We start from the raw sequence: 11,851 nt of genomic DNA, 5'->3' as shown, positions 1-11,851 counted from the left end.
TATAACCTTTAGTTTATATAATAATATAATATGGGCTATATATTTGCACATTAGGGAGGGGGGGGGAGGGGATAAAGTATTTGGACAGTGCCCATAACTTAACCACCCCAACCCTAATTTGAAAATATATAGCCCAAATTATACAAGTCCAATACATTCTATCACCCATCACTTGACTTTGTGGCTATGCAACCGGTTTTCTGAGATTTAGCCTAAGAGTCATTCTTTAGTGAGTTTCGTTTAAGTAACAATTTAAATTTCCAAAATATCACCCCCCCCCCCCATTTTTTTTTTCTTTTCGTCTTTTTAATAACGAAATAAAAATTATCTTGATATTGATTAATTAAAAAAAGAATTTTTCTTACGGATGTAAAGAGCGAAATTAAAACCGAAAACGAACAAGAATTATTGCTTATCAGATTACTCAAGATATATCTACAAAAGAGTTATCACATATGTGCAGTGAGGTTTACTATGCTACCCTGAAAAAAAAAAAAACTAATAAAATATTGCTTTCTGCATATTGTTGTGATTGTTACTATAGTAATGGTCTTTGGGGAGGTGATCCAGAAGCCGAATCAAAGTTCCTTTTTAGGTTCATGTTTTTCTTTGGGTTTTTTTAGACTAATTTTGACTTCTCTAGTTTTCTCTAAACTATCGGAGCAAATCTCTGTTCCTGAAAACTTTTCGTGTTATGCAAGTTCTCTTTTAAATTTCTTTTGTTAAGTTGAGCCCTATCCCTCCAGTAAAGGGATTTCTAATCCGTCATTGAGGTTGTTTTGCCTTCTTTTGTCTCCATATTAAAGCAGTAAAACTACTGTATTTTGGTGTAGATTTTCAAAAACGGGTGTTTAGGGCAAGGATCTGTCTTTACACTTTTGAACTAAATGGGTTTTCATTATATACTTTTATAGTCTATGATTCATAATTCATCAAAACAGTAAGCCTATAGATAATGGTATGTCTATTAGCAACTTCTGTGTATTACTTTTGTTCTATTTTTTTTTTTTTTCAACAAAAATCAGTAGCTGACTTTTGTTGTATAAATCTCTGCATATATTATTGCCCATCTCAAATGAACGGATAGACCACCGATGCTCGATTTGCATAGGACGAATTACTGTTCCTAGTATATCCCAATGAATTGTTGTAGATGTTTCAATTTTTTTCCGATAGCTCGAACAACAAAACAAGATCCGTATCGGATGAAAACCCCACTGACTCTTTCAAGTTTGCTACAGAAGATTGCTCGCCTTCTGAGGACAATAATTCGCTCATTAATACCCAAGGCCATGCGTAGAAGTGGGAGGATTATATAGGGACGGTTATTCAATCCCTGTTATTCTTATTCCTAAAATTTATGCTTTATGTATATTATATATATATATATATATATATATATATATATATATATATATATATATATATATATATATATATATATATATATATATATATATATTTATATTTATATATATATATATATATATATATATATATATATATATATATATATATATATATATATATATATATATATATATATATATATATATATATATATATATATATATATATATATTCACAAAAATTGAAATATTTGTGTTCTAATTCATAATTGTGTTTAGGTACTTGAAAAGGGCGACTTTAAGTGTCAGAAATTTGCTTCATGGGCTGTAACTAATTTGACGATGGGCGGTACGGTTGAGCAGGTCATCACACTATGCCAGGCTGATGCTATCAAACCAATTTGTGATCTTCTCTCGGTTAATGATGTTGAAATATTGCAAGTCCTCCTTGGCTGCCTTGAAAATATTTTGGAGGTATTTGTCTTCTTCACTAGTTAAGATAATTTTTCACCTGTAGTAGTGATGGCGTATATATATATATATATATATATATATATATATATATATATATATATATATATATATATATATATATATATATATATATATATTTTATCCACTTGCCTTGTTCTTAATTGTTGCTTAAGGTGTAATCTGACAAGACGTACAAACAGATTAGGCTTGATCACTTCTATGAAAAACTATTTTAATTTGGATAACGGCAATACTTTCATACTGAAACCGGTCTAGAAGTAATGCAATCAGGCTCGACATTTTTTTTTTTTTTTTTTTTTTTTTTTTTTTTTTTTTTTTTTTACTTTCAATTGTATATAAAAGGAAATCAAAATCTAAATATGAATTTTATCAAAAAGAACTGAAGAAACTTAAGAAAAGGCTTAAAAAAATCTAGGTCTTAAAAACGAGATTAGTGCTCACTCTGGTTAATACAACTAGCTTTAAAAAAGTATAACGCCTTTTTAAAGCTTAGCTAGGCAGCGCCACATGTAAAAAGTGCAGATGATCTAGTTGCATGTAAATTCCGCTTCTATTCCTGTAGAAATCCGTTGAAACTATGGTCTCTTCATGGGCTAATTTGAACAGAAATATCCGTTTAGCTAGGTGAACAGTTTTGTCAAGCTTAATGGATGGAAGTAAATATTCCCAGTTTAACAGCAAAAGTTTATCCCACAATTGCCCCCGAATTTCATATATGAAGAAGAGTTTTTTTCAGTTAAGTCATCAACCTATAGATCATCAATTTATACGTAGCTACGCTATTGTTTCAGATACTCTTCTTGGCTCTTTAATTTAGGTATGGAATAAAGTGAACCAAATCCGGAAAGAAACCAGTTGAAATTAGAGTCCTAGAGTTTAAGAGCTGCTGTTAGGACACTGATTTTTGGGCTTTAAGTTAAACCCTGCAATGGTGCTTCTTACACAATTTAGTATGGTATGTACTCGAAAGCCTTTCAAAAAAGGATTTATTTTTCCATTTCTTTTTATAAAATTTGTACAGTATTCAATTAGCATCCCTTGCGTTTTAGCTTTTATATTGTCTGATGCTTTTGTAAACAGAATCTATTTTTAATCAACATCTGACAAGGAATATTTTCTCTTAATTTCCAGTTTTGTCAGGGAAAAGATTTGAACCAAGAGAAATGGTTATTGACATTTTCAAGCAGTTTCTCAATCGGATTCTTCGAAGCTATTTATAGCAACAAAGAAAGAAAAATAAATACGAGGGGGTGTAGGAACTTTAAGAGTTGGAATTTGGAAAGGTCGATGAATCTAATGCAGAAAACATGTTCTAAACGTGGATGATGTTGTTTATTGTCGGTTGGGAACATCTTGGAAAATAATTCTAATTTTAATATTCTCATTAAAAGAAACAACATTATGAAGAAGAAATTTTTTCGATTAGTCAGAAGAAGAAAAACGTCAAAATTATGGTGGTGAAGAGCTTCGGTTTCGGCAGATTATCTTTCGGGATAGAATGTCTCTAGATCTTTTATTAACCTTAACGTCTTCGTCATCGACCTTCAGCATTGGTTGCTAATGTGTTTTTTGTTGTCGTTTTTACTGTCGTAAAAAAAAAATAGTTCTGAAGATATATTAAAATTTATGGCCTTTCTTAGGTTTACAGTGATTTCAACGCTAAAATATCTTAACATAATTCCAAAGCTGGCAATCCAATTGTAGTCTAGAATGTTGGTCCCTTGAAGAGAGAACGGGGGTGTTGAAATAAAGGAAACGTTGGTGAACAGTCAGCAAAATTTAAGCTTAAAAAATACAGCTCGAAATGTCTTATGAAGGCGTAGATTTTTAAGACGGCGTAATCTTTTTTTCTAAATTTTTCTCAACCAGTTCGAACAATCTGACTTCATTTTCACTATCCTTGGTGCGGGAAAGAAAAAGGGGAAAAAGAAAAAAAAAATAGGATAAATACACCTAAATGCGGTTGTGCATACGCACATCCTAAAAACAATAAGATATTTGATAAATATATCAGCAGAGGAAAGTGAGAAATACTCCTACTTAAACTCATGCTAAAGATAAAGGTTTGGGTAGCACTTACCCCTTTCTCCTCCTCTGAGTAAATTTTGTGATGACGCTAATGGTCCATACCATAGGTTTCACCAATAATGGTGAAACCTATGGTTTTCCAAGTTTTTGTTTAAATGGCACGGGTATACGGCGGAAGTAAGCAGTCTGGTAAATAAACGCCGCCAAATTCAAAAGTAATTGCACACGAAAGTTACCTTTATACACTTTGGATCCCTAATGATCAAGAATTTCTCTTTTTTAAGGTGTACATCGAAGTTTGGATCATGAGAACTGCTTCACACATTTTCATCTTTTTTTTGTCTTTGTAAGAGAGTGCTTAGAGAAATTTGAAAATGTTAGATCTGCTGAAAGGTGACTGCTGCTTATAAATCCCTGGCCTCAAAGGTCAGGGAATCAAAGTTAATGCTAAATAAAAAGTGTTTATTTTGCAGATCGGTATGGAGAGCGATGAACTATGCCGATTTGCATTGACGATTAAGGAGTGCGGAGGTTTGGATAAAATTGAGGGCCTTCAACTGCACTGGAATGCTGAGATTACCGAAAAAGCTGCCAGTATTATTAAAAAATACTTTTCTGATGAGGTAAGCTTTACAATTTGACTTGCCTTCGTCTACGAATTGAAGGTGAATTCAAGCATTTTATAAAATTTAGTTATAAGATCAAGCCATTGTCAGAGAAAGAGAGAGGAAAAAACCCAACAGGATCTAGAATTTTTGAATGTATTGAACACAACTCAAGACATCTGGGGAACGAACGTCAGTAGATTTTAAATGGGATGTAGTTAGATGCACAGAAAAGTGTATATTTAGATCCAGGTTTTCATAATTGTCCTAATTGAGTTTACGGATTCCTTCCATACTCCCCCCTCCTCGTGTGTGTATTAGTATGTTAAGAATGAATCCAGTCGACGAGTTTTCCAGCCTACTTTAACTTTTCTTTCTTTCTTTTTTAAATTTGGCCATTTACTGCTATACTATCGCTATAAGAGTATGACATGTATCTGAATTCTTGGGATGATCAATGAGTTTGCACCTTAGAAACGGATCTGCAGTTAATCGCCCTTATCCATACATAGAAAGGTTATATCTTGCTTGGGAATGATCCAAAAGTATAGACAAAAAGAACCCTAATTTGCAGGAATCGGGAGCTTGCACAAGAGACATACATAGTCATGTAAACATGTTCTCGTAAAAAATATCATCGTTTTTTTTTGCTTTTTTTAGGTTTTCTATAATGTTTGATGACATCAGACTACTTGTATGGAACTCGACTCAACCATCCCTTCTTGCGTGTGTGTTAAGAGCATCATTTTTAGTTTTGGGAGACTTTTTTCTTAGATGTAACCAAGACTAATTCCACGATTTTTTAGACCTTGTTGCTTTAAGAGCAATGAATTTTTTAAGCATATTTATTTATTTGGATCCAAAAAAACTTTGTTTTTTTTTCTAGTTCATTTCTGCTCATTTATCATTTTTTTTATTATTATTATTTATTTTTTTTTCTATTATTGCTATTAATAATAAGACAATAAACCTGACAGAATTTGTTGTGTCTACTCTAGACAATAGTACGCCAAAAAAAGCCTGAATTTTTTTTTGTCAAAATGTAGTATCAAATATCTGTTTTACTTTTAACCTCTTTCAAACTCTCCCACGGATGGATGCCTATTGATCATATTGGCAAGAATTTATAAGCTTTTTGCACAAAAAATTCTTTACCAGAACATATTTTATCGTGTTCAAACTGGTTCAGGCCCTTTGATTTTATCTGCACTATTCCAATCATCTTTTGCCAGATGAAAAACGATATTAGGTTTGTAGTAACTAGTTTGAAAATGTTGTTTGCTGAGATATTCATTAACCTCTGATTATGTTTCGGTTCCTGTGGGGAAAAATAACTTATGAGAAAAAATGGATAATTTTGAATTCTAAATCCAAAAGGTTTCGGCTTATTTATTGAAGACTTTTTAAATTTTTTTAAATCCTCTTCACTTTTGATCTCGTTTGTGGCTATGCCTTGCATGCTTACTTTTGCCAAAATACGGATCCATAAAATGATACGTACCATAACGTTGGTTTGGTTTTATTAGGGGGGTTTTATGCAGAAATTTTTTAACCCAAGTGGACTTTCAACAGAAGAATTGAAATTGTGTTATTAAATTTGTATGATAAAACATAATATTTCAAAATAACTTGTGCAATAAAAAAGCAATAACTTGGGTCATCTTGGGTCCCCAAAGGGCATGCACCCTGCGATTACAGCTCCCGCTTCTCCACCCTCTTGTCAGGCCTTTACCTGTATTGAAATTATCAGCATGCTTTATCAGCATGATAAAATCCAACCCTAATTGCGTGAAAAAACTTCGCCCTGCTTCCTCCATGCTTGCCTAAAATTCTTGTTGGGATAATATATTGAGTCATGTTGTCTATTTTATATAAACACCTAAGACAGAAAAGTATCATATTTTTATTCACCGCCAATTTCATTCTGTTTTTTGTTTGTTTTTTTTCTCAGGTTTATTCAAAGATCGTTTTTGTTCCCTTCATGGTTTCTATCTGTAGCTGTTCAGTGTTTATAATATAAAGAGTGGAAATATCCGGAATAGTCGTTCCCTTTTTTCTCTCTTTCTTTTATGAATGAACTTTGCATTATATTTTGTCCATAAAATAGATCCTTATTGAATTTTTCGGGGAAATGTGGTGTTTTAATAAAACAATCCCAATATATGATGTCGAAGCGAAAAGTGCCAAGAACCTGTGAATTGTTGAAGCAACTCTGACCCATGGTTTATAACTGCTGAGCAATCAATCAATTAATAAATCTATTACCCGAAAAACACACATGGTATAAAGACAGAGTAAATAGAAAAGATGAAAAAATGAACAAAACATCTTCTAATCACAAAAACTTCACAAAGAAACACACTTAATAATAATAATGATAAACTCTTTGGGTAACAATTTACAGAAAGGTAATAAACAAGCTATTCGTCGGATTCAACAATTTCTCAAACAGTAATCTCCGTTCTGCGATGCCCTTGATAGGATCTCTGACTCATACAAAAAAACTAGGCACTGGTTTCTGGCCCAACGAGGTATTCCAAGTAAGAACTTTTCATACCGAAAAAACAAAGACTGCAGTCTTCTCTTATCCGAAATAATAAATATACTCCCCTCCTCAACGCCTCGCTCTTTAAGCTAAAGTCTGACTTTCTCACAACTCTATTTTTGTTAAACAATAAAAAAATTTAGCGTAAAGAACGAGGCGTTGAGGAGGGGACAGCCCCTTTCGTATACGGAATAATTTCTGTTCGTTTTAAGTTTTAATGTCACTCCTTACTTTCAGTTTCATAAACCGCAAAATTTGATGCTGCGACTACCTTCAGTTGCTCATAATCTTCCGGAAATTGTTCACGGTAAGTTTGTTTTGTTTAAGTCTTAGTTTAGTGGTTTAGCCAGGGGTGGGTCCATGGAGGCTAGACTCTCCTCGAAATTAAGGACTGTTATTATTTTTAGTCTAGTTTTTGATTTACTCATATATATATATATATATATATATATATATATATATATATATATATATATATATATATATATATATATATATATATATATAAATATATAAATATATAAATATATATATATATAATATATAAATATATAAATATATAAATAAATATATAAATATATATATATATATATATATATATATATATATATATATATATATATATATATATATATATATATATATATATATATACATATATGTATATATATATCGACGTTGTCGATAATGAATAATTCATTAGTGAAGAACTATTTATATGAACACGCGGCCAATCCTATATTAAAAATAGAAACTTACACATAGAGATAACTTTTAAATTGTTCTAGAACTGCAAAACAGAAATGACATTTTTTAGGATCCATCAAAACAAGATCGGGATCTTCTTATGATCAAAGCCCAAATTAAAAGCTCAATTTGTTATTAATAAAAAGGTATTTTTGTTGACAGAGCAAAGAATTTGCCCTTCTTGCTCTAATTTTCTAGACTAGACGTTTATAGGACTAGAATTTCAATTGCTTCCAATAGCTGAATTTTGTTTCTAACTAATATGTGGTTTGGGTAGAAAGAATGGTTTTCCTTATCTCTTTTTTTCTTTTTTTTTAGGGACATCAAAGGTAGAAAGAGCATATTCATTGCATTGAAAAGAAATAGATCTACTTGGCTTAGCACCAAAGGTGTCATTTGAAGAAATTTTATCTTACAATTGTTTGCATTGATAAGGTTATAAAATATGAAACTGTCTGTCTTTTCGGATCAAGTAAACTATTTGTTGCGGCATGGGGTTGTATTGCTGATCTGAGCCATTTTAAATAATAATGTAGGTGCAGTAGATACTATCATGCAATTAGTCATCATTCACCTACTGACAAGGCCGCTGAATCCTCTTAATGTCATTTTCTATGAAGTCCGTCTTCATTTCAGACCTAACTCCTATTAACTGAATTTAAGTGAACTAATATTATTCTTTGTGATAGCCCACAGAAACTACACAGGACGCTTAACTGGTCTTCGAAAGATGAAGGTGCCTTCTTCGCCTTCAAAAGATGAGGTGCTCCAGCTTATCAATAAATGCCGGAAAATACCATTTGGCTCCTTGCGATTTTTCACAGCCCAAGAGGGAATAATATTTTTTGTTAGTAAAAACTTGTTAACAAAGACTAGTGTTTGAAACTTGTAAGAAATATTTACAATTAATTCGTATTGAGCCAATACAAAATGTTGTCTAGGTTCCATTGATTCGTAGAATCAAGAAGATTCTGTGTTTGTCTATTAAATGTCTGTCTTCAAAAGTTGGTGACAGCAAGAAAACCTGTTTTATAGATAGCCATACGACTAGAAATTTTCGTATTAGTGCTTATATTCATTTGAACTTTTTTCTTTCTTTCTTTCAATTAAAGCCGTGTTTTAGGTTACGCCCAGTACCAGCGATTTTTCTTGTATCATTCATGATTTTTGAATCAGATGAATTGATTTTGATTCTCATCTCTTTTGAATATTTCAGGGGTATTGTCCGATAATCCGGAACAACAGCTGTCATCAGCAATTGACGTGAATAAGATCTTGAGTCGGCAGAAAGATGATCAAAATGATCTAATTGGTGCTTTTATTCAAGCCGGGATTGTCTGGAAATTTGTTAATTTCCTTCAAAGGGAAGAAATGTGAGTTTACTTGTTATCTCATTTTATGTTTATACAAAAGAATAGATTGAGATATGGAATTTTGGAACTTTTTAGGATAATAGCTCCTAATCGCTGTTCTCGTTCCAACACATTTTGTAAAATTGATTTAATTATTTACTCAGTGTCTTTGAAACAACTTCTTTTATATCTGTGTGCCAGTTTTTGCTGTAACTTAAGAAATGAAGGATTTGACGCAACATCGTAACGTCTAACCCGTAGAGACAAGGGGATTAAAGTATGAGCATTTGATTGGGAATTTTCTATGAAAATTGTTAAGTTAAGGTCTCCAGTGATGTAATTCAAGATACAATAGTTGTGATCTTTGAGATTCCAAAAGTAAGAGTTCAGAGGTGTCTGCTAGATATAGATTGTCACAACAATCAAATAAGATAAAACCTAATAGATTCATGTAACAAAACATCTAATCGTGTAAAGTGTCATTGTCGGTTTTCTGGACGGTTGCAAAGAATGTACTTGTCTAGTGGTATGATCACGTAAGCTCCATCATTTTCCATAATATGACCCAAATAATTGAAAATTTTAACGTCGCTTGTTTTAAAAAGGGGAATTTTCGTCTGAAGGTTAATAGAGGGCCAACATACGCATCGTATGTGCAAAAATGTGAACATTTCACTAAAAAGAAAACTTTCTCTTAGCACTTTTCTGTTCATCAGATAATACATCTCAGTAATACATAATGACCATCTCAAGTTTGTCAAAAATGTCCTAATTCAAATACTAACAGAAATTTATGGTCCGTAGTAGAAAAAAGGATTTGGGAAATGGGGGGGGGGGGAATGTCAAACATGAAATGTGCTTATTTATATCAGTTGTTTTTTTTTTTGTTTTTTTTTTTTTTGTCCAGCGGAGAGATATCCTTTGGGTCAATCTGAGAGTGGGAGAACTCTCTCCTTCATACCTGCCAATCTTGTGAGTCGGTGAGCACATATTAGGCCCGAGACAAAGTTTGCATATTTTTTACCGAGCGTTTCTTTTGCCGAGTTTCATTTGCTGTCGCTACTCGAGCGCAGACACACCAGGTGGTACACATTCTACCGTCGTAATATCAGTTGATTATAATAGATCTGATACATCTATTTGATAGATCATAAATAAATTATAGTTAATTCAAAACCTTGTTTGTACTTTCATCATAGGATAATTGAAAAATGACAAATTCTCCCCCCCCCACTTGTATACAGTGAAAAATACATGGTATGCCCCCATATATTCTTGTTAATTTTTTAAACGTACAGACAATGGGGGGAGGGAGGGAGTAGTTAAACTTGGAGCTATTCTGAAAACCACTAGGTAGAAATATTCTTTGTGCACATGAATTCAGAGTTTGTTTAAATCTAATTTAGTTTAGGGCACATAAATTGGATAAGGACTCACTTCTTTTTTTATTTATGATAATTAAGCTTTGATGTGCTTATGGTTGAAGGCAGAGGCTTAATTTGGGCCCAAATCCCTGACAATTTAAACTTGCTTGAATTTATTTATCTTGGTAGCCTAGTGCCTATATAGGCAGCTCAATGAAAAAAAAAAAAAACTACAAAAACACAAAATTGGACAAATTCATCCTCAAAAAAAGAAATAACACCAGAAGAAATAAATTCGGGTATGCAAAAGTCTGTATCAGTCTCCCTAAACATCCGCTGCTAATTTGACGCTATATCTATTCATAATTAATTTGTGTGTTAATGGATAGTTGCCTCATTAAAAGGGAAAGAGAGAGCAAAAACTGATGGATTCTTTTTTAGGCCGCGCCTTCAGTTGGAAGCTGTTTGGGCTTTAACAAATATCGCTTCTGGGACTTCTGAGCAAACACGAACTGTGGTTATGTATGGTGCCATTCCTGCGTTCGTCTCTCTTATTGCATCTCATCATACGGAGGTTGCCGAGGCAGCTATTAATGCCCTCAGAAATATAGCCAGTGTTGGGGCTGTTTTTGGAGATGAAGTTTTAAGATGCAACGTTTTACCGCCTCTGTTGAACCTTCTCTCTCAAAATTTATCTGTAATATTTTTTTAAATTTGCGTTAAGGGAATTTTGACTCTAACATCTGTTTATGATTTTTTCTCTATTGAATTTTTGAAAACTGAATTCAAAATTTGTAAAAGGCTGATATCCACTGTTTAGCGTCATAGATTTTAATCTTTTTTTTAACACTAATTTTGACAGAAAAAAACAGTATTCAAAAACTTTGGGTGATGGTATTTTTTAAGATCGACTACTGGTTTGCTAATGTGTTGTGTAACTGTTCTATCTTCATGTTTCTCTTCTTGGGAGACAATTTTCAGTTTTTACGACGTCGTAACTGCTTTTTCCGCGTCTCCAATTACTGAAAATATTTTCTTCGTGAATTCTTAGACAGGGTTTGTTACTTGGCCACTCTCTTCAGTTTGTCTAAGGTTTTATATTTCTTTATATTATGTTACTAGAGTAACAATCTGAAAACAGCCATAGATTACTGAAAATCCAAGATTCATTGTGTTGTTTTCTAATTGCCTTTGCACGGAAATCTATGATAAACAATGTTGTAGAGCCAATCACTGGCTTCTCCAATCTAGGAAATTATTGTGATTTATACAATGGCTGTTCACTAATTAAGTGGTGCAATAAGTGGCTATAGCTTTCAACTGTGAATCTATGTGAATAAATAATATATGTTAAAAATAGCGGTAA

General features: G+C 32.5%; 1 protein-coding gene across 1 annotated transcript in view; it reads left to right on the top strand.

Moving 5' to 3' along the window:
* Positions 1-546: 546 nt before the first annotated feature.
* LOC148955488 (uncharacterized) overlaps positions 547-11,851 on the top strand; it is a 64,877-nt gene continuing 53,572 nt past the window's right edge. Inside the window, exons 1-6 of the mRNA XM_089107481.1 lie at positions 547-561; positions 1,629-1,823; positions 4,346-4,495; positions 7,260-7,329; positions 8,986-9,142; positions 10,927-11,188. Coding sequence (XP_088963607.1) covers positions 547-561; positions 1,629-1,823; positions 4,346-4,495; positions 7,260-7,329; positions 8,986-9,142; positions 10,927-11,188 — 849 coding nt within the window. The remainder of the gene's footprint in view (positions 562-1,628; positions 1,824-4,345; positions 4,496-7,259; positions 7,330-8,985; positions 9,143-10,926; positions 11,189-11,851) is intronic.

The sequence above is a fragment of the Artemia sp. Qi Xiang Cuo genome, chromosome 2 (genome assembly GCF_049724085.1).
Source record: "Artemia sp. Qi Xiang Cuo chromosome 2, ASM4972408v1, whole genome shotgun sequence".
Lineage (NCBI taxonomy): Eukaryota > Metazoa > Arthropoda > Branchiopoda > Anostraca > Artemiidae > Artemia > Artemia sp. Qi Xiang Cuo.
The sequence above is the reverse complement of the archived record's forward strand: the minus strand, read 5'-3'. Positions and strand labels throughout refer to the sequence as shown.